The 27,526-nt window shown below is 57.1% G+C and overlaps 1 protein-coding gene across 4 annotated transcripts in view; it reads right to left on the reverse strand.

Annotated features, from left to right (window-relative positions):
• Positions 1-1,787: 1,787 nt before the first annotated feature.
• Positions 1,788-27,526, reverse strand: part of RRM2 (ribonucleotide reductase regulatory subunit M2) — a 47,283-nt gene continuing 21,544 nt past the window's right edge. Inside the window, exons 11-12 of one of the 4 annotated variants that reach the window (XR_002741339.2) lie at positions 5,097-5,258; positions 1,788-2,344 (exon numbers count right to left, since the gene is read on the reverse strand). Coding sequence is in view for 3 of the 4 variants with exons in the window: in XM_045054973.1 (XP_044910908.1) it covers positions 23,688-23,816; positions 26,174-26,221 (177 nt within the window). In the remaining variant the exon portion in view is untranslated. Of the gene's footprint in view, positions 2,345-5,096; positions 5,259-21,015; positions 23,817-25,175; positions 25,655-26,009; positions 26,067-26,173; positions 26,222-27,526 lie in introns of those variants that run through there. The other 3 variants (XM_045054973.1, XM_045054976.1, XM_045054975.1) reach the window with 3 other exon arrangements.

Here is a 27,526-nt window from a genome sequence, read left to right on the forward strand (position 1 = left end):
CAGACTCACCCGAGGTGGGAGGGGAGCGGGCCGGGTGAGCGGGCTGGGGGCGGCGACTCAGAATGAGAGCGGATGTGGGAGGCACACGGGGTATCATCCACAAATTGTCAGGGCAACGATCCCCACACTCGCGGGGACATCGAGGATAAGACAACACACAGATCACTGGGCCCCCAACTCCTGGAGCTTCTGACTCAGTGGTCTAGAGGGGCTCCGGGGTATTTTCATTTCTAGCAAGTTCCCAGGTGCTGAGATGCTGCTGCTCCGGGAACCCCACTTTGAGAACCACTGAGGGAGTACTGAGGCCAAAGGTCCAAGTCAGAGAGCAGAGGGCCCCCCTCCGTTCCTCCATCCCCGGGTGCCATCGTGCAGCCGGGACAGCAATGACATTTTGTCGAGCCCCACGATGTGGCTGGCCGGTGCATCGGCTAACTTAATCTTCAGGACGAGCCGAGGAGGTGGGCACGACCACCGCCGTTTTACAGACCCCAGCTCAGAGAGGTGAAGCGACTTGCCTGGGGTCGCCACAGCCCCTGCCTTTCCCGTCCTCCGGATGGCCCTCCATCACTGTGGCCTGGCACACGGGGCACAGCCACAGGCCCCAGAGCGACTCTCGAGGGATGTCAAAAACAAGAGAGCAGGCAGGTCCAGATGCAGAGAAAGCCCTTCTCTCCGACCACCTGGGCCCCCGGGTTCCTGCCGGTTTCCAACGGTAGGTTAGAGGGATCTGCATTAGTGTTGTGCCACCCCCTCCCGGACCGTCCCCGAGGGCCGTCAAGGCACAGGCTAGGTGGGAAGGAAGGTGCGTGTCCCCTGCCGGGGCGGCCGGGGCGGGAAGCCGGGTCCCACAGACAGAGAGCCGTGAGCCACGGGTTTCTACGACAACCCGGCTGCAGTTGTCCATAATTATAATTAACTTCAGAGTTGATCATCCTCCTGGACCCTTCCGCCGGGAAAGGCGGAGGAAGTGCTCAGCAGCAGCGGAAGCAAGGGGATGAGTGTCTGGGCCTCTGGGTGGCTCCTGGTCCGGGAGCCTTCGGGGAACAAGATTTGGGAAGGACGTGCCAGGCACCACGAGGGCACCATGGGGCTGGGTAAAGATCCCCCCAGAGCCTGGCTGTCAGGGGGCCTGCCACCCGGCACTGCATTTACCTCCTCTGAGGGGGAGGGGGCCGGGGCACAGTCACGGGCACCAGAGCGTGACCTGGGCGGTTCAGAACACAACCTCTCCGGGACCTGGGAACGCAGAGCACAGAAGACGGGTGTCCCTGTACCCCTGTGGAGGGTGGGGGCTGGCCCAAGGTAAGGAGAGGCATGGTGGCCAAGGCCCAGCCAGTCCCCTGTCCCCAGGGACAGCACCCTGTCCCTGCCTCAGGGCACAGGAAGTCACAATGATGGCTGCTACTCACTGAGCACTGACTGTGTGCCAGGCCCAGAGTCTAAGCCCCACAGATGCACCTGACCCCAGGAAAGCCCTCAACTATCAGACGCACTTGGCAGATGGGCAACTGAGGCACAGAGAGGTCAGGGGCAGCGTCCAGGCTGCCTGACCTCAGCTCTGCTCCTGTGGGCCCCAGTCTCGCTTCTGACTGTTGGGGTCCACCGAGGCTTTGGTTGGGGGAAAAGAAAACGCTGCTTCCAAAAACAGTTTGAAAACCACTGTTGTGGTCCAACCTCCCCCCTTTACAGAAGAGGAAACTGAGGTGCAGGGGGGTGAAATGACACATCCTCGGTCACACAGCTCTGAGTCCATACATCAAAGGCGAGTCAATCAACAGAGTCATTGATTCTAATGACTTACAGCTTTATAGTGATTCATAACAGGTGGGATTTTCTTTTTTAAGATTTTGAAGATTTCTGTCAAGTGTAGGCTAACTCTTCTGTACTTGACCGCGGAACATTCTAGGTGTGTTGAACTTGCTCCCCACTTGACCGCAGAACATTCTAGATGTGTTGTCCAGCTCCCCACTGCTTCAGATGGAGGAAACGGTCGGGGGGGGGGGGGAGAGTCAGCCTGGACTGCCCACCCCCGGAAGGAGAGACCGCTGGTCAGGTTAGGGGGACGCTGAGGACAGAGAGGTGAGGGTGAAGGGTGAGGGGTGAGGGAGGAGATAGACAGGGGGGCTGAAAAGCAGGGAAGGGGAGACTCAGGGACGTGGAAATGTATACTGGCAGGAATCTTTCCACCCCAAGAAAGGTATTTTCAGGAATGTATCTGGTATACTTGAGAACAGTCATATTTACAGAAGACACGAACGGCTGGAGTCGCTTAACAATCCGTGCTTGGGGAGAGGAGACAAAGCGTGGGGACAGAGATGACACAGGACTGGTTACATATTGATCCCTGTTGAAAAGAATGGTGCGTCGGGCTCATTATATTATTCTGTTTGTGTGTGTTTGAAATTTCCCAGCATAAGGAAGCTTTCTAAAAGCATATAGTCAATGCATCCCAGAATTTTTTAAAGAATAGTTTTCTGAACATGGTTCTCTTTATGAGAAGAGTAGATTAATGAACTAATGCCCTGAGCCTTCCCCACCCCTGTCTCTCTCACTCCCCGTTCCTCTCTCTCTCTCTCTCTCTCTCTCGTCCAGGAGTCAGCAGCCAAGGTTAGCAGCTGCATACTGACATACTGATTCCCCTCTGTCTTTCCTCCAAAACATTTGTTAAAATACTGGCACAAAGGAAAAATAATTATTGGTCAACAAAACATCACAGAAACCTTCCAAATCCATCCCATCCTGCACAATTTGCTCTAAACGTTAAAAGTTTGACAACTTGGCCATTTGTCCAGTGGGCTTTGCCTGGTCCCCTCTGACCACACTGGTCATCTCCGCCCTGGTCCTCACGGTAGAGACGGGGTTAACACCCAGCTCTTCTCTGGACATCTGTGCTATCCTGATACCCGTAAAGCTGAGTTGGCATTGTTATTATTTGGGAAAGCCTCCCCTTCCCGGCTCGGTTTCCCCATCTATAAGAGAAGTGGAAAGATGAGACGCTCACTAAGGTCCTCCCAGCACCAGGACGTGAGATGCTCAGCACTGATCTTGGGGCAGGGACAGCGGCGTTACCGGGCTGGGGTCCGTTCTGGGAGGCAGAGAGGGCTCGGGTCTCCTACTCCAGCCACGACCAAACCTTCCCACCCGGCCCTCCCGTCTGGGTCCCCCCGCTCCCCCCGTCTGCAACCGACCCCAAGAGTAGCCGAACATCCCCAAGTGGGAGCCTCCCAGTTGAGATGGGCAGCTGTCCCAGTTTGCCCGGTCTGAGGGGTTCCCACAACACCGGGCTTTTCGGTACTAAGCCTGGGATAGTCCCTGTCGACCTGATCAGGCCAGTCGCCCTGCTCCCAGGCAAGCTGGCTGCATATATTGTTAGCAGAGAGGGGTATCGGATCGGAAGCAAGTTAAAGCTGTGTCATGATTACCCAGTTTGGGGAGATGAGGGGAGAGGAGGCTGTTTGTGAACTGTAAGCCTCGCGATTAAAAGACAGCAAAACACCAGGCCTGTGCTGTTCAGGGAGACCCAACCGCAAGAACATCTGCGTTCCGGGCATCACTGAACTTGGCCTCTCTTAGGAAAGGCAGGAAAGGTAGAAGAGCCTGTGTGAAGAGTCCCGCCTTCTCCGAGTCCACCAGCCAATGAGAAACAGAGCCCGCTCTGCCTGCGGAACAAGAAAAGTGACTTAACCAGGGAGGGGCTGGGGCAAAGCCCAGGGGGACCTGGGAGGTCAGTCGACGGTGCCTTCACCCCCCACCGGCCTTCCAGAGGCCATAGTCTGAGGCCACGTCCGCCCCTGCCAGGACATGACAGCCTCGGGCCCAGTCACAGCGTGAGAAGGTGGTGGGGACCTCCCCGCTTCTGAGACGGCCTGCATCTGAGTGGGTTCTGTGACAGTGTAGACGTGCGTCACGAAGTTAAGAGCAGGTAATGCAGACAGCTCCCCTCCCCTTGCTCATCACCCCTTTGTTTCCCCTGGAAAACGGGGAAAGTGTGAGCGGCGGAACACTCAAGCCTCTCTGATTAGGTGGTGCCCGGTCAGAATATATGAGCAGCAGAGGCGTCTGGTGGCTCAGTCTGTTGAGCGTCCGACTCTTGGTTTCAGCTCAGGCCATGATCTCACGGTTCGTGGGTTCAAGCCCTCTATTGGGCTTAGGGCTGACAGTGCGGAGCCTGCTTGGGATTCTCTCTCTCTCTCTTTGCCCCTCCCCTGCTCCATCTCAAAAATAAATAAGCTTAGGGGCGCCTGGGTGGCGCAGTCGGTTAGGCGTCCGACTTCAGCCAGGTCACGATCTTGTGGTCCATGAGTTCGAGCCCCGCGTCAGGCTCTGGGCTGATGGCTCAGAGCCTGGAGCCTGTTTCCGATTCTGTGTCTCCCTCTCTCTCTGCCCCTCCCCCGTTCAAGCTCTGTCTCTCTCTGTCCCAAAAATAAATAAACGTTGAAAAAAAAAATTAAAAAAAAAAAAAAAGCTTAAATAGATAGAAAGATATATATCTTTCCAAATAATAATGACTGAAGCACCAAAGTTATGAATTGCTTATCTTTATTTCACCCCTGTAGTAACACTGCCTTCTCCCCGCTGTGGTCCAAACTCAGGGCGAACTCTAACCTGGCCAAGCCTACAGGGGTGAGCCAGGCAACCGCCCGGCTGTGGGGCTGGGGAAACCTGAACCAGGACCCCGAGGGAGGGGTGGGTGTGAACTCGGGTCGTTCTGTGTCAAAACAAATCCTAAAACACAAGCACTAGAACCCGTCAGGTGTGAGTGTGCCTGTAGCCCGAGATCATGATGAAAACTGGAAAACACATTTTTTTAATTGTTTTAACATGTATTTATTTTTGAGAGGCAGAGAGAGACAGAGCATGAGCGGGGGAGGGGCAGAGAGAGAGGGAGACCCAGAATCAGAAGCGGCCTCCAGGCCCTGAGCTGTCAGCACAGAGCCGGACGCGGGGCTTGAACCCACGGACCGTGAGATCATGACCTGAGCTGCAGTCGCACGCTCAACCGACTGGGCCACCCAGGGGCCCCAAAACCAGAAAACGTTTTGAGTGGAATCATGAACGGGGCAAACCACGTGGAGTGCACGCGCAGCCGTGCTTACCGGGAAATTGGTGGCCTTCTGTGCGGAAAGGAAGGACGGGGAAGCCATGCGCTCGTGGTGACGACGGGTGACCACGCTTGCCTGGTGTGCACTGGGAAACGGACGCGATTTCCCAATCGCTGTGTCGCACCCCTGAATCTAACATGACGTCATACATCAATTCTAGTAAAAAAAAAAAAAAAAAAAAAAAAAAAAAAGATAAAAATTTTAAAAAAGCAGCAAACTCAGGTCCATCTCAAAGAGTTACAAAAGAAACCGCGAAATAAATCCAAAGAGAGTAGAAGGCAGGATTAAAAATAAGAACACCAATTGGTGAACTGAGAGACAAACAGAAGCAGCAAAACCTACAGCTGGTTTCTGGAAAAGACGGGTACCTTCTAGAAAGGGGGCAGAGGAGGAGTTCTGACAGCTACGGATATCCTGCGGGCAGCTCGGAGCTGAGGCTCTCACCGGAGGCGTGTCCCTGGGGGGCTTGAGCGACCTGCCTACGTCTGCTTCTTTGCCTCAAAGTCAAGAAATACAATGTTGGGGCGCCTGCGGGGGGGGGTGGGGGGTCAGTCGGTTAAGCGTCCGACCTCGGCTCAGGTCATGATCTCACAGTTCGTGAGTTGGAGCCCCGTGTCGGGCTCTGTGCTGACAGATCCTGTGTCTCCGTTTCTCTCTGCCCCTCCCCTGCTCATGCTCTGTCTTTTAAAAAATATAAAAAATAAGCTGTAAAAAAATTATTTAATTAAATGGTTAAGATAGTAAATTAAAGAAAGAAAGAAAGAAAGAAAGACAATATCTACGCCATCAGCTAATATGAGAATCTAATGTGGCAATTGTGCACGATGTGTCCAGCAGGTAATAGAAACCGAGTGCCTCATAGTGGCTATTGTCACGGTGCTGATGGGGGTTGTGAATGTTCTGTCAGAGCTTTGGAGGGCTGCGGGGGGGGGGGGGCACGGGGGGAGGGAGGGCTAATCCCCTCCTGGGAAGGGCCAGGGAGGACTGCCTTCCAGGCTAAGCACTGGAGAAGGAGGCCTGGGAAGAGGTAGACAATCCAGGCTGGGAGCCTAGTGAGCTTGGAGGCCTGAGGCCCGGCCTTTCCCCGTGAAACATGGCCGGAGGGGAGATGGGCCTCCCAGAGCCCCGCATCCCGAATCCCTTGGGCCAGCTGCCAAGCAGTGGGCTGACATTTGAGGCCAAGGTGGAGAATACAAAAGGGCCGGGCTGTGGGCTTCGGGCTCCTGCATTATGCAGCAGGGGTAAATAATGGATAACTTGGAACGGGTTTTTTTTTAACCATTTCGTTCCTGATTTTTGCCCAGGATGTGGAAGACACAATGACCTGACTCAGCCTGTCTCTAGAGTGAAGAGAATGATTTAATGTTGATGCTCGCTCCAGGCTGACACGTTGCTTTCAGCTGGAAACAAGGGAGCAAGTCTACAGCAGACGAAGTCAGCTCGTCTCAGAAGAAAGGAGTTCCCGTGGGGCTCTGCACACTTTCCCCAAGGCCTCAGTCTACCCGACAGGCGACACACACACTCGACATTTCCCCAGGTAAAGAGAACGGGATGTGTCTGGAGCTGGATGCCTCTAGCCTGTAAGCTCGTGGGCCCTGCGTCTGGGGAGAAGGGGACGCGACCCAGAGTATCCTCTGCCCAAGTCCATGGGCCCCACCACCCCACGGGAGGGCCTCAGTGGGGACCCTCTCACAGGGAGGCTGATCGGGGTGAAGTGTCGTCCTCCCCTGAGGAAATGGGTCTAGACCTAGGTTAGAAAAAGGGAGGCTCTAATCCCCAAAAATGAGGGATGGGGGCCCCTGAGAGGCCATAATCGAAGACTTCAGGGTCGCAGAGAGAGTTGGCATTGGAATATGTCACCGACAGAATAGCCTATGAGCTTGGGCTCCTGCAAATATAGTCATGAGGCAACCGCCACATGATCCCGCAATTGCGGGTTTATGATCACACGGACATCGGTCCACAGATGTTCACAGCAGCTCTACGTGTAACTGGCAAAACCTGGAAACAACCGGAGCCCTTGAAAGGGTTCACGGTAAACATGCCGTGGCACGTCCATGCCAGGGAATGCCAGTCAGCAACAAAGAAACACCGTATTGATTCACCCAACGACCTGGTTCGTAAAGAACTGCGCTCGGTATGAACAGCCAATCCCCAAAGCCTACGTGCTGTTTGAGTCCATTTACAGCACGCTTTTGTGAAGACAAGAGTATGAAGATGGGAATACGGGTGAGCGGTGTGCCGGGAGGTGACTGGGAGCAGAATGGTGGCAGGGAGGGACCTGCAGTTACAGAGAACAGCCAGAGGGACCCTGCGATGTCGGAACTGTCCAGGGTCTGCTGTGATGGTGGACCCACACACCTGCGCAGGTGACAAAAGTGCATAAAACAGGGGCTCCTGGGTGGCTCGGTTGGTTGAGCGTCCGACTTTGGCTTAGGTCATGATCTCGCGGTCTGTACGTTCGGGCCCCACGTCAGGCTTTGTGCGGACAGCTCCGAGCCTGGAGCCTGCTTCGGGTTCTGTGTCTCCCTCTCTCTCCGCCCCTCCCTTGCTCACGTTGTGTCTCTCTCTCTCTCTCAAAAATAAACAAACATTTTTTTTAAAGTGCATAAAACTAAGTGAACACCCACACAAGTGGGTGCAAATAAAACTGGGGAAGTCTGAGTGAGACGGGTGGATTGTATTGGTGTCCACATACTGAAGGTCATGTTATACTAGCGTTTGCCAAGATGTGACATCGGAGAAAAGTGGATAAAAGGCACACTGGGTGTCTCTGGCTTGCTTCTTACCCCTGCCCGGGAGTCTACAATTATCTGGAAATAAAAGCTTCAGCTTAAAGAAATAGTTATGGGATCTTGCTCGGTGCAAAGGACAAACCACAAAACCCAATGTGTATTATGATCCGTACACTTTAAGCCCTCAAAATGGACACCCATCTACTAAAGCCAACCCCCCCCGCCCATGACCATGCAATCCCCCTCTTAAAAGCATTCCCGAGAGAAATGCAGGCATGTGACCACCAGAAAATCCGTACAAGGTTAATAACGGCTTTATTCACGGTAGCCAACGGTTGGAAACAATCCAGACGCCCATCCATAGTAGAACTAATCGACTGTTATGTTCACCCAACGGAATCCTTAACTAAAAAGCGCGATCCAGAGCCTTACACGTGGAGGAGTGTCCCTGATAGGACGATAAACAAAAGGAGCCAGACACAAAGACCACAGACTGTGGGGTTCGTTTATACGAAGTTCGAGAACAAGCAAAACCATTCTGTGGCGACAACGGCCGTTACCCAAGGAAGCAGAAGGCCTACCTGCGGAGGGGGCCCCCGGGGCCTCGGGGCGCGGGCAATGTGCCGCGTCCTCATCAGGGTGTATATGCGTGTGAAATGAATCAAACCACACGCTTAGGACCTGTGCACTCTGCCGTGTGTGTTATACCTCGATACGCTTTTTTAAACAAGAGAAGAAACACGCACGCCTAGATTAGAGTGCGGAAAGCGACGCGGAGCGGAGGGGGCACCTGGAGGGACCCGCATCTCCCCCGTCCTGGCTCTCCGTCTCTATCTGCGGCGTGACAGCCGATTCCGGGTGAAGCTCCAAAGGGCACAGAGGGCCCCCGGGGGTGGGTGGGAGGGGCTACTCCATTCCTGCAAGGGGGTAGCTGGGGGAGGCCTCTGCCCAAGGGAGGAGGGGATGGCGGGGGCGCTTCAAGTAGAAAGCTGCAGCCGGGCCCCTCGGGGGCCCAGCCTGCTCCCGGGACACCTGCTGACCCCAAGTGTGAGCTCTGGGGCAGCACTGGCCGCTACCATGCACATTGGGAGCGTGGTGGAGGACAAAGGGGACCCCAGGAAGAGGGAAGAAAGAAAGAAAGGAGCTCAGAGGAGAGAAGAAAGAGGAGAAACAGACACGACCACAGCCAGCGTCCCCAGAGCACTGCCCTGTGACCCACGCCTGCCAGGCAGCTGGAGGTGGCGGGCTGTCGCCACCCATACTCTCGTTTGCGAATGAGGAAGCTGAGCACAGGGTTTGTCACTTGGCCCGGGACTTCACACGAGTAAGTGACAGCTGCGTTGGAGCCCAGGCAGCCAGAGCGCGTGCTGGAGAGCACGAGGAGGAGGAGGAGGAGAGAGCAAGCCGAACGGGGCTCCAGAGGGCTGGTCGAGGGAGAGGGGGACGGACACTCAGTCTTCTGTCCACCAGGTGTTTCCTGAGCACCTTCTACCTGCGGGCACTCCAGGACAGCGCCCCGGTGTGTAATCAGGGTGGCTCCACGGGCAGTGACCCCTGCTGTCACCCAGGCCCGGTGCTTGGTTCTAAGGGTCTCCACGTTTTATTCCCCAAGTTTTCTCTCCAGTCCTGAGTACAAAAATGAAGCGGTCACCCCCAATCCCTCCTCCCCTTCCCAGGATGACGGTCCAGAGGCTGTACCGGCAGGTCAGAAGAAAGAGGGACGGGAGCCCTGGCCAAAGCAGAGAAGCCGAGCGTCTGCTGCTATCACGGGGAGGGTTGGGGAAAGGGCACGGATTGTCCTTTAAAGCTGGAGAGGCATAACTCAATTCTTTTTACAATTTCATTACCGGAAAAATCTATTGGCCCCAGGAGCATTCTGCTCACAAAATTGCACAAAAAACAAAAGGGCATTCGCTGTGTCTTCCCTGAGCTCTGAGTTGAGCTGGATACCCATAAATCACTGTCAAGGAGAGAAAGGAGAGCCTCATTTAGCTTTGTCCCCACCCGCCCAGGTTCCCCCAGCGCAGGAGGCAGCAGAAGCCGCAGGAAAGCCGTGTACCCTCCCCACAATGGTGTGAGGGAGGGATCGGCGCCCCCCTTTAGAGTCGAGACACTGTAACTTGTCCGGGGTCACGCAGTGACCATGTCCCCCTCTCAATATATTCATGTTACGACACATTTTGATCTCCCAAAGGAGCTGTGCTGCTACGTTTTTGCTCCTGGCCTACGGAGGAGCCCTGCGCCCGGAAGAGCAGCCCCCCAGCCTTTAGACATCACCGAAGCAGAACCTTCTCCCACATCCTTCCAGATCCCGGCCGGGTTCGGGAAGCATTCACGGTCCCTCCCGGACGCCACAAGGCCAGAGTTTCCGTCTGTTTTGTTTGCCACAAAGACCCTGTATCCAGACAGCACCTGACACACAGCGACACTCAATAATTTTTAATGAGATAAACTATTCAGGGGATGTTAGCTCCGGAGAAGTGTCCATGACTGTTCCTGCCTCCGCCCGGCTGACCGGCTGACCTGGCCCGTTCCCCAGGCGAGGACGACGTCGTCCGGGGAGCTGGGGCATCGCTGGTCCTGACCCAACACCCAGGGCAGCTCCTCTGTGGCTCCTGAATCGTGCCTCCCCCCCCAGGCTCTGACAAGTTCACGGGTCCCCTCTGGAGCGCTTCAGAGCACCACCTAACACCTTACTCAGTCCCTGTGCAGTTCCCTGACAGGACCCTTCTCCGAACAACTGCAGGATCGCGGGGAGGCGGGGGACACAGAGGCTTGGGGGCTGGAGTGGGGGCGAGACTCAGGAGGCCTGAAGGCCCTCAGGAAACGCAGACAAGCAGACACATCCTGGCTTCTCCGTTCAGAGTTGCCCACGCCAGCCGGTTTCCTTCTCTCCCTTTGCCGCGTCTTCCCTGTAAACTGCGTGAAGATCCACAGAGGGTCTTTTTTTCCCTCTCTTCCCAAAACTCTGTTGTGCCTTATGTAATCCCTTCAACAGCCCAGGGAGATAGGGGAGAGGGGACCAGGGTGAGGAAGCTGGGTCAAGCTGCAGGCAAGCGGCCAAGAGTTGGCCGTTGAGGCCAGGTAGTGCCCTGCTTCCGACCCGCTGCCTGAGGTCTGTGCAGGCCTCGCTGCCTTAGGTCTGTGAGGGCCCCACTGCCTGAGGTCTGTGCAGGCCCCGCTGCCTAAGGTCTGTGCAGACTCGATGCCTGAGGTCTGCAGGCCTCACTGCCTGAGGTCTGTGCAGGCCCCGCTGCCTGAGGTCTGTGCTGACTCGCTGCTTAATGTCTGTGCAGGCCCCGCTGCCTGAGGTCTGTGCAGGCCTCACTGCCTGAGGTCTGTGCAGGCCCCACTGCCTGAGGTCTGTGCAGACTCGATGCCTGAGGTCTGTGCAGGCCCCGCTGCCTGAGGTCTGTGCTGACTCATTGCCTGATGTCTGTGCGGGCCCCGCTACCTGAAGTCTGTGCAGGCCCCGCTGCCTGAGGTCTATGCAGACTCACTGCCTGCGGTCTGTGTGGGCCCCGCTGCCTGAGGTCTGTGCTGACTCGCTGCCTGATGTCTGTGCGGGCCCCGCTGCCTGAGGTCTGTGCAGACTCACTGCCTGAAGTCTGTGCGGGCCCCGCTGTCTAAGGTCTGTGCAGCCCCATACCCTATAATGAGAGGCTCCTCGTGTGCCTGCTGGGGCAGAGGGGGCTCCAGATGACCTCTCTTCTGATGAGGCCTGGGCCCCGCACCTCAAAGCAGCCCGTAGCCCCGAGGCCCCAGCCTCTGCCCACAGGGACTCTACAGGAGGCCGCCTCTCCGGGCCTTTCATTTTGTGCTCGTTTTTCAAAACAGCCTTCTGTCTGGCATCTGATTTCTAATCAGGCGTTCGTCTCTTGTGCTTTCAAGGGGCTGTGGCTGGGAGGGGGCGGGGGCCCAGGCCTCCTGCCCTCTCTGCTGCTAGGAGGCATATGGGAGCCTCACAGTTCCTTCTGGCGGAGAGGCAGGTTGGAGGGAAAGTGCAGGGAGGGAAGAGAGAGACCCGGGCCTCAAATGACCCACCTCGCAGCCGGAGCCCGTGCGCATCCCCATCACAGGCCCAAACTGACTGCCAGCCGCCAAGGGTAGCTGAGCTAATCAGCCAGCCAGACACCATCTCCCTCTCTCTCTGTCTCTCTGTCTCTCTGTCTCTCTCTCTCTCTCTCACACACACACACACACACACACACACACACCCCGGACAGGGAAACAAGACTGACAGCGTGGTCCATCCACTCCCTCCACTTCAGCATCTGTGGCTCCTGCTGAAATGCCCACTCGGTGCCCACGGGCTGGGCCGGGGGCCGCCGGTCCCACCACCGGTGAAATCAAAGCCGGCGAAGGGATTATGCAGCAACCTGGCCAAGAGACCCTTTCTCAGGAGGGAGGACATCTGTTTCCAAGATAACCAAGCCAACTCCCAAGGCATGATATATTTATGTTCTATATCTCCAGCCACCTGCTCAGCCTCCAAAACAAACTCCAGGTTCCAGCCACGGAGGAAATGTGACAGTTAAGTGGGAAACTTGCAAATGGGTCATTCTAGGAGCTGGAAAACATGATGATGGTTCCAGCAGGGGCAGGAGCTCACGGCTGGGGAGATGGGGGGGGGGGGAGTTTCCTGAGCACTCCTTACAGCGGGCAAGCCTGCGGAGAAAGGCAGTCCCACCCCTTCCCTCCGGAAAGTCTGAGCCTGGGCCTCAGGGCACCCTGGGAGCCGGCCTTCGTGGCAGGAGCCAGGGTAGAGCTCCCTGTGTCCTGCAGTAGAAGAACCTAGAACCAGGCAGGCAGCCTGAGGCGTGGGGGAGGGGCTGTGCCCCTGGTCCCTCTCGCCTTGGGTACCGCCCTGTCTCTACAAACTGGATGTCAGCCGAGGCCTTGGGGACTCATGGGCAAGCCAGCTCAGAGGTCAACCACCTTTACGGCTGTTTGAAAGGGGGATGGTGAGGCGGGGCGGGGGGAGCGGCGTGGAGATCCACTTGGACCCCCCACAGCGGCTGTGAAGATTATTTGAAAGACAACAGGTACAGAAAGAAGCCTTTGCAGAGCTCTCCTCTGGGCCCGAAACTGTCATAAATCCCCTCCCCGGGGGAGGAAGAGCCCGGAGAAGATCCGCTGCATAAACAAGCATCATCTTGTTAGCTCCTATTTTGTTCCCCTAAAAGCCCAATGGTCTTTCCTAAAAAAAAAAAAAAAAAAAAAAAAAAAAAAGAGGCTCTGTCCCTCCCCTGTGAAGTCTAGAAACCCCTCGTTACTGAGCCCCTTCCCCTTTTCTCTTGTTGATCCGTCCGCTGTCAGTTACATTCACGGGCCCCAACCACGGAACCCGGATCCGTGGAGGAAAGGGTTTTCCTCCCCGCGGTTTGATGTGCTGCTCTGAGAGCCGTCTCCAAGAAAGCCCTGGACGTAATTCCTCGGCGCAAGCAGACAAGGGCTTATCAAATGCGCAGGGGCAGTGGGCCCCCGTGGCCTTGCCGGGGAAGAGAAAGCACAACAGCCACGGTCACCTTCAATTTGGAAAATAGGCAAATAAACATCTGCCACGAAGATCTCGAGGCGGGAAGGCGCGGCCCGAGCGCACCCCCCCCCCCCCCGCGGGGTTAGGGGCTCCTGGCCCAGATCCCGCCGCTGGGGTCTCCGCTGGGCTTCACCTGATAGCCAGCCAACCCGCCTTCCCTCGTCCTAGCCAGTGAGGCCATTCCCCGCCACCCACCACGTGACCCACAGCCTGGCCTGACCCGCCGTGGTCTGGGGACCTGGGCTCTGAGCCTGGGAGGACTTTGCTGCACCCGTTTCCTTTCCCCCAGGAGGATCAGCCCCCGCCCTGTCACGTTCCCTGGGCCTCCTGTCCAGGCTGTCGGCTCTGGCACCCGCTTTGCCTCCACCTCCTCCTGGCTCAGGGCGCAGAGCAGGGACAGGGGGAGCCAGGAGGCAGGAAAGCCAAGGGAAAGAGGATCTTCACTGTTGCTGTGTCTTTTGTCGCACCCTCCCGGCTCTACACAGCCCGTCGGTGTGAAAGACCAGGAGGCAGGACGCTGCCTTCCCCCACCCCCCGGCCCCGATGCACCCGGCCCCCTGACACAGGCCCACACGGACACACACCCGCCCTCCAGGGAGCTCCAGTCCCCGCCCTTCCTAGTCATACCACCAGCTGTGCAGGGCACGGTCAAGGGCACTGTGGGCATTTATGTCGTGGGCCTGTATCTGTCAGCCCCCTGCAGCCCGCAGGGCCAGAGGCGTGGAGCTGAATGGTGAGGTCCTGGAGCAGGGGCAGGGCGAGAGGAACCTTCCCAAATCCATCCAGGGCCTCCATTCATACCCGTCATTCACTTCTCACTCACTCGCTCCTTCATTCCTTAATTTGTCCATTCGTTTGTCTAACGATCGTTTCCTGAGCGTTCACGACGCCAGACCCGGGAAAACCAAGACAAGCACCAAGCAGCGGAGGCGGTGCCACACAGGGGCTCCCGTAACGGGGTGCCCAGCAGGGGCGGTGCTCTCAGGGGAGGCCAGTGCCGGGCCGGGGTGCCCAGAGACCGCGCGGTGCGGGCGGCACCCGAGCCCTGCCTTGAAGGAGGCGGTGACGGACAGGGGTCAGTGCGAGAGCATCAAACAGAATTTGACACCCAGTCGCAAGGGCACGAGCTCTTGTTCTATTGAGGAATCTGCCGCCCTCAGCCCCTTGCAAAGTGAGGGGTGCTCCTCGCGCAGACATTCCCAGTCCCTTACTGGGCGAGACACCGTCCCTGTCCCGTGCTCCGGCCTCACGGGTGGCGAAGCCTTCCCCCAAAGGCTGTCAGCAAATAGGCGCGCTCATAACCAAGTCCACATCGTGAGATGCCCGGACTCACCTCGGGGTTTGGCGGATGACAAACGAAAGCGGGACACCCCCCCACCCCCGGCCCCCCGTCGGCCACTGCGGGGGTAGAGCGTGCAAGGTCAGCCCCGGCCCCCCCGTGCCTCTCAGCTGGCTCCGGTTTCGTCAGCTGGAAAGTGGGATCGCCGTCACCCCCCTCCTGGGGCAGCTTGGAGGCTTAGAGGGGACCTGGATCCTGAGCGCCTCGCCCATCTGCCACGCAGTGGGCCGTGAGAAGCTTCGGAGTCCCTCACCTGCCTGACCCCGAGAGAGGCCCCTGCTGGGACAGCCTGGCGTCCGGGGAGGGCTGGCAGCCTGGGAGGGTCCTGTTGGCCGACAGAGGTTTGCAGGGTATCAGGAGGCTGGCAGTGATTCCGGGGGCTGGGAGAGCGGGGCCAAGGAGAAGGGCCGTTGCCCCCCACCGCGGGGCTCGGCGCAGCCCCGGCGGCCCAGGGCGTCTCCCCCGCCCCGGCAAGCTGCCCTCTCTGCGTCTCACTCACCCGCCTCTGCTCTGCGAGGCCTGGCTCATTTCGAGGAGTGATTTTAATCAATTAGATGAAGTGCAAAATAACTGCTCTGCTCTGCTCGGGGAAACGGGGCCGGTCGTCTTTCCGGCTTTATTGAAAAGGCATTGAGGCTGCAACTGTGCGTCCCTGGCCGGCGGGAGCAGAGGGGAGCTGCTGGGGCCGGAGAGAGCTCCCTGAGCGGGGTTCCATCGGCTCCACGGCAGCCCCACCGTCCAGCGACCCCGCTGGGGAGGAGGGACCTCCAGGCCGTGACGGCCCCGCCAAGTGCTCACCGCCCTTTCTGCCCCCCGACGCCGCCCACCGCCGGAGAGGGTCCTCTACGCAGAGCCCACATGTGCCTCCGTCACCCCTCCAGCAAAATGGGCGCGAGAGGTCACGTACTCGTGGCAGTCCACACGGCCTCCGACCAAACACTTATTCGAATGAGCCCAAAGCAGCTTTTCCCAGGCCTCCTCCGGGAAGGATTCTCCCGGTCCGGTCGTGTTTTCAGCTCCTCCGCCGCCCCGATCGGTCAGCAGAGGATACTAGTCATGGTAACCGTGAGCCAACGGGGCCCCGAACTGGGAGGTCCCACATTTGGTCTCAGCCTCCTCCCAGCCACGGGGTTCCGTGAGGGCCGCACCGGGAAACGCGCGGGACCACCTCCAAAACGTCCTCCGAAGTGTTGAGATTAAGGGAAGCTAAGAGGGTAAGTGTTCTCTGAGTGGGCAGAAACACAAAGCCTTTTATTCGAGGAGCGGCCAAAGGATAAAGGGATAAATGAGGATGCTTCTTCTCGTGGCCGTGGCAGCCCGTGGCAACCTGTCCCCCCCCCCCCGCCCCCCCCCCCCCGTGAGCCTAGCTGACAAGGCTGAGGACGCCTCACATCCCAGGTGGGGACCAGGCTCTGCACAGCGGGACTGGCTCCTCTCTGGACCGGGTTCTCTGGCCACTCCCACATCTGTCTCTTAAGTCCCCAAACTTAGAAGTAGCCCTGAGGGCTGTCTCTTCTCCCCAGGGGTGGTTTCCAAAATCTGTGACCGTTAACATCATCCAGCCCCGCCAGAACCCAGGTTCTGATCCTCTCACTTCAGCCCCGCGGGAACAGATTTATCCCCACATCGCCCGCTGGCACGTGTGGATTGTATAGCGTGAGCCTAAGCCATCAGATCATGACGGTGACACTGCTAAAATTTACTGAGCACATACTAAGCGCTGGTGCCTGTTCTAAGAGTATTAACAAGCACCCTTCCCGTCATGCGTGGTTGGAGCGAGAAACAATCGCTACTGAGAAATGAGGCCACTAGAGATCAGAGTGGTGACCGCACACAGTCGGTGAGGGACGGGGCCACAGGCGGACACAGACGCAGACTCTGTTGTAACACTGTTACCTCTCTCTAAGGGGGGAGAAACCCATTGGAATATGTTCTCCAGGCTCCATTTAAAAAATGCAGAAAAAGCACACACCCCGTTCAGAACTGTCCAAACAGCCACACACACATACACACACACTTCGGCTGTGGAGAAAATGCACTCACACGGACCCTCACTTCCTAATGCTGAGCAGCGACAGTGAGCGTTTGCCGCCTACGGGGGGTCCCGCTGTAATGTAGCAGGAAACAGTGACTCAGGCCAAGGAGCATCGCTAATGTCACAGCGCTCAGAAGAGGCAAAGCTGGGACTTGAACTTCCGTGGGACTTGAAGTCCAACGAGGCACTTGCCTTAGAACTAGAAATGTTCCTCTCGTCCAGGGGGAACACAGGAGGGCGTGGTGGTTAGAAGCGGCCAGAGGACCAGGCTCTGCCCTTGACTGCTGGAGCTCTCTCCTCCGGCCCTTCCGGTACCATCTGCTCCGGGCCCGCGGCGCCCACCTGTCGTTCCTGTGATGAACGGGCTCCATATGCTCATTGTGCACAGGGCTCGGGCTGCGGACCTGGGGAAACTGAGACCCCAGGGGCTAAGAGGCTTGCCCAAGGTCGCACGGTCGGCCCCAACAGCCCGAGGCGTGCCACACTCCTGGGCACTCCTTGTCCTGGCCCAGCCTCTGCTCCCTCCTGGTGGAGGCCATCCCAGCCCCCGCCCCCCCGAGGCAGGCCTGGCAGATGCGCCTCTTTTCTGCTATTTCTTCTCCCAACTCTGTGCCCTCTGGTTCCCCCGGGAACAGGCTGACATTCACCGTGATTAGCTCGCTTCCCCCTCTACCCGCAGCCAAGAGCTAATTGTCCTGATCTTCTTCCAAGAACGGTCTCTCTGAATAGCCTTCGCAGGCACAATTAGGCAGGTTCGGCCTGGCTTTCACACTCCAGTTCTGAAAAAAATCAAATCAGCGAGGAAGCGGAGCCTCTCGGAAGTTCTCTGAGAGCTCCTTTGTGCGGGGAACAAAGCGCACACATAATTACCTGCTTAGCTGATGAGCACCGGACCCCAGGGCCCTGCTTGCAGGAGAGCTGGTCCCACTGGCTCTCGCCCCCCCCCCCCCCCCGCCGTGGCGGCTGTTCTGGGGAGCGGCCAGCTGAGTGCACCTATCTCCCGGAACGGTGTGTGTGTGGGGGGGGTGGTGGTGATATCCAGAGGTCCCCTCCCTGGGCAGGCCTGGCCAGCTGCAACCACAGGACATTATCACTGGAGAGCCCAGGGGCGAAATGGTTGAGTGGTGACCCCTGCAGGCTAACAAGCCCAATCCCCTCCCTCTAAAGCTGGAGCCCTGAGGCCAAACAGCCAAGTTCAGGTAGAACCCCAACCTGAACCGGGTCTCCCTGCAGGTGCACCGGCTTGCGATGACCACTCAGCTAGTTCAAGACGCACGGCCATTCTGGGCGCCTGGCTGGCTCAGTTGGTTAAGCCTCTGACTTCGGCTCAGGTCATGATCTTACGGTCCGTGAGTTCAAGCCCCGCGTCGGGCTCTGTGCTGCCGGCTCGGAGCCTGGAACCTGTTTTTGATTCTGTGTCTCCCTCTCCCTCTCTCTCTCTCTCTCTCTCTCTGCCCCAACCCTGCTCACACTCTGTCAATCTCTCTCTCTAAAAATAAATAAGCATTAAAAAAAGACTTTTTTTTTAAATAAAAAAAGACGCACGGCCATTTTTACCAGAAAAAAAGGAGGGGCTTCCAACCGAAGACAATGATTTTTCCCCACCAGTCTGATGCACGGAACATGAATCAAATTGTGGGCGGGCCAAGGAAGCGATTGCCAGTCGCTTCTCTGGGGACGTAGAGGGATCCTTCATCTCTAAGTGGAGACACCGAGGCCCAGAAGGAACCGGTCCAACCCACGTAGCCAATAAATGGCAGAGCTGAGACTCCTCATACATCCCCTCATTCCCGGGCCAGCACTCACGACCGACATCGCTGAGCCCCAGCCCCCCAGTCTGTATCTGCAGTCCTGGCGAGATGGCACGTGCCCAGGTGCACAGGGCTCAGGGGGAAGGAGACCGATTCCAGTGGGGCTCCCTCCCTTGGAGTGGTCTCGCTCTCAAGCTGCTAGGCCCTACGAAGTTGTTGGCTGAGCCCAGGACTCTGAAAGGGCAGCTCCACACTGCAATCTGTAATCTGGCTCCCCCTCTCTGAGCTCTGCGCCCCTGGGCGAGACCCTGCCCTCTGGGTTTCTCCGTCCCTCCTCTGTAAAATGAAGATGCTACCTACCTCCCGGGGCCGGGAAAGTGCCTGGTCCAGGCTGCCATGTGGCGCGTGTGCAGTGAAGGTCATGCCCAAGTGTGTTTGGGGAATGTCCCATTCGACACCAATAAAGCAGCCAACAAAGGCTCTGAGCAGTCCCGCAGGAAGGAAGCCTATTTCGCTGTTTCAGCCGCTGTGATCCCTCAACCTCGATCCTCTGGAGCTGGCTCGTTTCGGCGGCACTATTAAGATCCTGCTTTGGACAACGTCACCGGTGCCCTGCCCCTCGGTGGGGTCCTCATGGAAAGACCTGAGTCTGACGTCAGCATCACCAGCCGAGAGAGGCTGGTGGCGTTGTGTGTGGAACCGAATGGGAGGAGAGGCCCAGGGGTGGGCTAGACCCAGGAGAAGACACTGAGCCAACACTGCCAGCCAAGGGGACTGGTCATTGGAAGACACGAGGAATTCGGCGGGTACCCCCAGTGCTGAAGGGCAGGGATCAATGGAGAGTGAGGCGGGGAAGGAGCCCTCAGGGGCCTGAGGGAGAGACGCCCAGAGCTCCCTCCTGTCTCGACACCAGAGCACAGGGGGACCACTACTCACAGCCCCTTGACCACTCGGGCTGAACCAAGGACATCTCCACTCACGAGGGGCGTGGTTCCTGTCCTATTTGGGGCCACAGACCCCTTTGAAAATGTCACCCATTGCCCACCTCACCTCTTAGGACCAGATGTAAATAAAAACGAGGGCCAGATGTGGTGCCCATTTGAAACTGACATCCATCCCTCAGCCCGGGAGGGTGATGCAAACGACGCATCGGTGGCCGCATCCACGAGGCGGTCCCATCCAAAGGGCTAACACGCCCCCACCAGGCCCCCCCGGGCCACAGCTCTCCCTGGGTCACCGTTGTCGCTACCGGCTGGTTCTCCAGAGGTGCAGGCGCTGGGGAGGGGGCTCTGCCGGGCCCGCCGGGGTTGGGTCAGGGTGGCTTCAGCTCGGTCACAGCCGACTGACCCGCATCCCGACCCCACGCGCCTGGTGGAGGAGGCCACTTCTCCCAAGCACCCAGTCGGTCCACGGCTGGGAGCAGCCAGGCCCGGCTCCGGGCGGAGCCTCAGCCCTAACCCCAGAGTCAGACACTAAGCTGCTCATTATTCGAGTCTAAATTAGCATAATGAGTTCAAGAGGCCCTATTACTCCAGACACAGAAAATGGAATTAGTGAGCAAAGACCACTGCAATTGTGTGCTAATCTCATCCTCTGGCTGAGACCGGTTAAGGGAGGGAGGGCGCCAGATCCCGGGGCTGAGTCTGAGCCCATCGCTTGCATCGCGGTCCGGGTGACCCGCAGGGAGAGGACGGTGGGGGCCTGGGGAGGAGGCCCGCACAGTCCGCCACCCAGAGAGAGGCAGATGTGGCGGCGGTCAGAAAGACACAGCTGGGACCCCTTCGCTCTCCCACATCCCCCAAAGACAGGCAGCCCAGGTGGTGGAAATTGTGCAGTTGTGACGACGTTCAGGTTCACGGGTTCAAATCCGGGCTCGGCCACTTACAAGCTATGTCACCTCGAACCAGAGAGGAGGCCGGCAAAAGTTCGTGAAGCCCTTTTTGGAGACGGACGGTGCTGCCTGCCTTCTGTGCATCACCCACTTACAGCCTCCGTAAAATGCAGACAATCCCCCCCATCTCAGGGGACTGTGGCGAGGATTAAACATGCTAACATTCACGAGAACCACCAGCCGGGTAACTGACAGAAGGCCACACGCAACAATGTCCTTTACAGAAATGCACTCATTTTTTCATTCATGCCCTTGTCACTCACTCACTCACTCGCTCACTCATTCATGCACTCTTATATTTAAAATAAAAAGGCGAGGGGCGCCTGGGTGGCTCCGTCGGTTGAGCGTCCGACTTCGGCTCAGGTCACCATCTCGCGGTCCGTGAGTTCGAGCCCCGCGTCGGGCTCTGTGCTGACAGCTCAGAGCCCGGAGCCTGCTTCGGATTCTCTGTCTCCCTCTCTCTCTGCCCCTCCCTCTCTCCCTCTCTCTCTTTCTCTCAAAAATAAAAAAATAAAAAATAAAATTAAAATAAAATAAAAAGGTGAGCTCCAGACCCTTAGACTCCAGCAATGAACCCTATCACACTACCTCCTCACGTCAAGCCTGCATCAAGGTTTGCAGAGTCAGGAGGAAAACTGAGCCATGAGCCCCCTTTACCAGGATTACTCAGAATTCTCCAGATGGAAACAACACGAATGCCAGGGAGCAGTCGAATGAACAAACTGCGGTGCGTTCGTACAACAGAACACTCTCTACAACAGCAGAGAGGTCGGGCTGTCGCTGCCCAACACCGTGGACGAGTCCCCGGGCGTGACGCTGAGCCCAAGGGGCCGGATTTCCCGTGATCCCATTTATACCCGGTAGCAACCCAAGCAAGACCACCTCGGGCGACACAGCGGGGACACGGCCAGCTCCCCGGGGAGGGCCAGAGAGACAGGAGGGGCTTCCTCGAGCTGTCACGGTTTCCTTCCTGATCTGGGAACTGAGCCCCAAGTGTGTTCACTTTGTGGAAAGGCGTCAAGCTGTGCTCTCGCAACATGTGCTTTTTCTGTTTTATGAAATCTGGTTAAAAACATGTTCGCCAGACATCCCAGGGAGGCGTCCTGTAGACGGTGGTCCGGGTCACGGGGCGGGTGGGAGGCGAGGAGGGAGGGCTGAGCCCTGGGGCGTGCCAGTGTTCCAAGGTCGGGAAGGGAAGAGGACCCAGCAGAGAAGATGGGGGGGGGGTGCTCGTGATGCTGGGGGGCATCCAGAGGCCATGACGGCTTCCAGGAGCACGTGCCCTGCGAGGACCAGAGAAAATGGAGACAGAGGACCCACCTTTGGGTCTGACAACATGAAGGTCACTTGGTAAGAGCATCTTGGAGGCGAAGAAGGGACAAAAGCAGACTGCAGCGGGCTGCCGAGAAAAGGGAGATGAAGAGGGCAGACGATGAATCCTACTTTTCCAGACTCAGCTTAATGCCGCCTCCTCCGGGAAGCCTTCCCTCTTCCTCTCAAGGCCACTTCATGGTACAGTCACTTAAGGCTGTCCCACCCTGTGAGACGTGCACCGCCCCGAGGAGGGACTGTCCTCCGTCACCCCTGCATCCTGGCACCCGGTGGGCATTTCGGAAACCTTAGCTCCTCTCTCTCTCCCTTCTCAGATCACAGAAGGACATTCTGAGACTTCCCCGAGACTTTGTTCTCCCGTAAAACGAATCCTTCCTCCCCAGCCAATTGTTGTTTTTGTGTTGCCGTGCGAAGATTATTAGTATAATGAGGAGAGTTAATATTGCATTAATCTGGTTGTTAAATTATTTGCATTATCATAGTCATTAGCTCGGTGATTGCAATGTTGTTTCCATTTCAGCTAGCTCCTTGTGCCTTCCGTCAAAACCTCCAAAGATAATGGAACCCAGAACCACATTTCACAACAGACTGAATATCAGATTTATAGAATTTATGGAAATCCGGCCTGCAGTGGCCACCCTCCGCAATGGGGAAAAAAAGCGAGGGTAGCAAATACAGGCAGGTGAGCCCAGGGCAGCCCCCCGCCCCCCGCCCTCCCACATGGGGTGGGGGGTGGCGGGGCGGTTCTCCAGCCCCTGACAGCGCTTTTTTTTGGTACGCAGGAGACAGTTTAGCTAACCGGCTCCCATCATGACCCCCGCCATAGCCCAGGCTGCAAGGCTGGCGAAAAGCCTGGGTTCACTCATCTGGCTTTTCGTCACCGGGCTTCACAATCTTTGTGCTTGAACTAAACCCGCACAGCTACGTTGCTGATGGCTGAAATTTGTCTGCCGAGAGTCTCTCGAGGCAGCTCTTACTCCTCAGCTGACCCGACTCAGAAACCTCACTGCTGTGCCAGAGCTGGAGCACAGATCAGTTTACAGGGAAGACTCCCATTAGCCAAGCTCGTTGTATAAGCTCGATGTATAAACCAGAAGCCACGTTCCTCGCTGACGATGAACACGCGAGCTGTGACAAGGACCGGACAGTTTTCTCCCAGGGATGCAGTCTTGCCTTTACCCGCTTCACCGGGCCTCCGTGTGGCCCTCCTCTCCTGCTCCCTGCAGTGGTGAGGCTGTCCCGGCCCCACAGGCCGCTGAAACCCAGGCTCCACCTCCCATCACTGCCGACAAGCCCACTGCCCATTTGCCCTCGATTTCTATTGCAACCCCTCTCCTTGGGGCTTTCGGGGGAAAATCCCAATACAGGCAGTGGATGGAGCTCACTTCAAAATGTTGCTTTTCACTGAATTCCAGAATCCAAAGCAGTCCCTTTCACATAGTCAAAGCTCAATGAGTCGTGAGGAAACAGACGGACGGATTGGCCTGGCCTTTGGACCTCCCTTCTCTCTTCGTGCAGGGAAGCACAACAGACCCTGGAAAGCTGACGGTCCAGCGGGCCTCATCCTGGAGGAAACACCACCGGCCCTCCCCACCTCGGACCCCGCTGCCTAGCCTACCTCCTGTTGGCTCACAGCAGTGCCTCACTTACAAGCCTGGGAGCTATTCTCCCTCTAAGACTATGTATGTCTCTGTTCCATTATAGACGGACTTGAAATGCAGCTTTGAGAGTGGTTATATTTCCAAGGTCCAGACAGGCTCCTTGGGGTGCCTTCAGGTTCTACCCATAGACCCAGGCAGATCCTGGCCAGAACTGCCAGGTCCTTGGAGAGCACTGTGGGGTGGGGGCTTTGGAGTCAGATGACCCGGTTTAGAAGACTGCCTGTGTGACTTCGGGCAGGGTGAACGACCTCTCTGGGCTGCAGCCTCCTCACCCTTAAAAGAGAATCTACGTTGCGAGACCTTTATGGCACAACTTTATACCTCTCTGGGGGCACAACAGGGTTCACATAGTCCTGGCTCAGCATCGCTCCCACAGCTGGGGGACTCTGGCTCCAGGAGAACCCCCTGCAACGTCCTTGAGGAAATCCTGCCTGTTGGAGAAGATGGGAAGGAAGAGGACAGGTGTCACCCAGGCCAGGCCCCATGGCTCAGGGCTCAGCAGCTGCTACCGGTCAAATGTAAATCAGAGGTGTTGAGGCAGAAAGGAAACATTTTGGCCTGAAACGGGAGAGGAGGGAATCAGAAATGGTGGAGGAACACTCCAGAACCCGACCGTATGTAGTGTGGGGCGGGAGACCCAATTCTCTGCCCCACCCTCACTCTCTAGTAAGGAAACCACAGCCTGGAAGCAAGGGCCTGAGCTGGGGCCACACTGGCTCAGTTTGGGCACACAAAAACACAAATTATAAAAGAAACAAACAAAGAAAAAAAAAAAAAAACCCAGTACATTGGGCTTCACCGAAATTAAAAAGCTTTGTTTTCAAGATCTTCTGTGGAGAAAATGAAGAGGGAAGGCACAGGCTGGAGAAAATATTTACAAATCCCATTTACAAATCTAGCAAAGGGTTTGTATCCTTGCAACATAAATAATCCTTGCAACATAAGACAAAGGATTTGAATAGACAGCCAACCACAGAAGATGCATGTAGGGAAACTGAGCACATGCAAAGACGCTCAATGTCTGTCGTCAGTCATTAGTGAGATGTAAATTAAAACTCCAGGGGATACGCCGGACACCCGCTAGGATGGTTACAGTGTAAAAGACCGGCCACCCGTGGACGAGGACGCGAAGCAGGTAGAACTTTCCAGTTGCTCTCACCTGCTCGCGGGCAGGTAAAATGGGCAGTCGCTTAGAAAACAGCTTGGGGGGGCGCCTGGGTGGCGCAGTCGGTTAAGCGCCCGACTTCAGCCAGGTCACGATCTCGCGGTCCGTGAGTTCGAGCCCCGCGTCGGGCTCTGGGCTGATGGCTCAGAGCCTGGAGCCTGTTTCCGATTCTGTGTCTCCCTCTCTCTCTGCCCCTCCCCCGTTCATGCTCTGTCTCTCTCTGTCCCAAAAATAAAAAAACGTTGAAAAAAAAAATTTTTTTAATAAAAAAAAAAAGAAAACAGCTTGGGAATTTCTTAAGAAGTTCAACATAGGGCGCCTGGGTGGCTCAGCCATTAAGCATCTGACTTCGGCTCAGGTCATGATCTCACATCACGGTTCACGAGTTCGAGGCCCCCGTCGGGTGAGCTCAAGCCCCGCATCAGGTGAGTATGAGCCCCACTTCGGATGAGCCCCACCTCTGTCTCTCTCTTTCTCTCCCTCTCTCCCTCTGCCCCTCGCTCGCTTACACACTCTCTCTCTGTTAAAAAAAAAAAAAAAGTTAAACGCACACCTACCCTCTCACCAGCCCTTCCACTACTAAGTAGTTACCCGAAAGGAACAAAAGTGTACATCCGTGAAAGACTTCTACATGAATGTCTGTAGCAACTTTATTCATAGGAGCCAAAAAGGGGGAAAACTCAAAGGTCCATCCACAGCTGAATGGATAAAGAAGCATGGTGCCTCCACACCGGGAAATACTACACAGGGGGGAAAAAGGGATGGGCCCTGGTGGGATAAGATGAATTTCAAAATAATTGCAGGTGAAGAAGCCAGACGCAAGAGAAAATATGCTCTAAGATTCTACTCACACACAATGCTAGAAAATGCAAACTGACTGAGAGAGGGCAGAAGGCAGATCAGTGGTTGCCTGGGGACAGGGTGAGGCTAAGGGGGAGCCCGGGGAGCGATCACAAAGGGACAAATCACAAAGAGGAAACCAGGAATGGTTCATGAGCTTGATCGCTGTGATGGTTTTCCGGGGGTGCACACATGTCAACACTTAATAAATAGCACACATTAAATATGTACAGCTTATTGTATGCCATTTATACTGTAATAAAGCTGGAAGAAAGGGGGGAAAAAAATCACTCCAAAGTAACAATAAATTCCAAAAGGCAGCAACAACATAAAACATTCTATAACCACTGTGCAATTAAGTTAAAAATACGAGACAAGGGGCGCCTGGGTGGCTCAGTTGGTTAACCGACCGACTTCGGCTCAGGTCACGATCTCGCAGTTTGTGAGCCCGCGTCGGGCTCTGTGCTGGCAGCTCAGAGCCTGGAGCCTACTCTCCCCGCCTCTCTACCCCACCCCTGCTCACGCCCTGTGTCTCTCTGTCTCTCAGCAATAAATAAATGTTAAAATATATATATATATATGACAAAATCTGTGGGGGAAAGGCCACCATCTTGGGGCAGGAAGAGTCTTTCACTCACGCATCAAAAAAGCGGTCCAAACCCAAACCGAAGAAGGTCTAGAAATAATAATGATGAAAACACCACATGTGAGGTCCTACGGGGAGTCAGCTAAACAAGTCCTCAGAGGAAAATCCAAAGTCTTAAAAACTTACATCTTACTTACCAAAAAAAAGTGTCCAAAGTAGGAAGTGAGAAAAAGAACCACATCAACCTAAGGGAAGTGGGACGGAAAAGTGCTGGATTAGAAAACCAGCCCCCCCCCCCCAGGCACCTCCTCACTCTTCCTACACCCCTCCCTCCACCCAGGCTCAGAGTGGGTGCAAAGCCCCTGAGTGCCTTCCGCACCTGTCCTCCCCACTCCCCTCTGGACTCACCAGACACCCCTCAGGGCCTGCTCCACCCCTATCCCACCCCAGCTCTCCTGCCCTCCAAGCCTGGCTCCCCTGGGGAGGAGGGCCAAGGGGATGGGGTGTGAGCACACACCTGGGGGCAGGGGTGAGGATGTGAGCACTCACCTGGGGGCAGGGGTGGGGCAATGAGCACACACATGGGGGCAGTGGTGGGGGTGGGCACACACAGGGGGCAGGGGTGGGGGATGAGCACACACAAGGGGCAGGGGTGAGGGGGGTGAGCCCACACAGGGGGCAGGGGTGGGGGGTGAGCACACACAGGGGGCAGAGGTGGGGGGTGAGCACACACAGGGGGCAGGGGTGGGGGGAGAGCGCACACAGGGGGCAGGGGTGGGGCAGTGAGAACACACATGGGGGCAGGGGTGGGGGGGTGAGTACACACATGGGGCAGGGGTGGGGGGTGAGCACACACAGGGGCAGGGGTGGGGGGTGAGCACACACAGGGGGCAGGGGTGAGGGGGGTGAGCACACACAGGGGGCAGGGGTGGGGGATGAGCACACACAGGGGGCAGGGGTGGGGGGTGAGCACACACAGGGGGCAGAGGTGGGGGATGAGCACACACAGGGGGCAGGGGTGAGGGGGGTGAGCCCACACAGGGGGCAGGGGTGGGGGGTGAGCACACACAGGGGGCAGGGGTGGGGGGTGAGCACACACAGGGGGCAGGGGTGGGGGGTGAGCACACACAGGGGGCAGGGGTGAGGGGGGGGTGAGCCCACATGGGGGCAGGGGTGGGGGGTGAGCACACACAGGGGGCAGGGGTGGGGGGTGAACACACACAGGGGGTAGGGGTGGGGGGTGAGCACACACAAGGGGCAGGGGTGGGGGGTGAGCACACACAGAGGGCAGGGGTGGGGGGAGAGCGCACACAGGGGGCAGGGGTGGGGGGATGAGTACACTCATGGGGGCAGTGGTGGGGGTGGGCACACACAGGGCGCAGGGGTGGGGGGTGAGCACACACAGGGGGCAGGGGTGGGGGGTGAGCACACACAAGGGGCGGGGGGGTGAGCACACACAGGGCGCAGGGGTGGGGGGTGAGCACACACAGGGGGCAGGGGTGGGGGGTGAGCACACACAAGGGGCAGGGGTGGGGGGTGAGCACACACAG

This window comes from Felis catus, chromosome A3 (assembly GCF_018350175.1).
Source record: "Felis catus isolate Fca126 chromosome A3, F.catus_Fca126_mat1.0, whole genome shotgun sequence".
NCBI lineage: Eukaryota > Metazoa > Chordata > Mammalia > Carnivora > Felidae > Felis > Felis catus.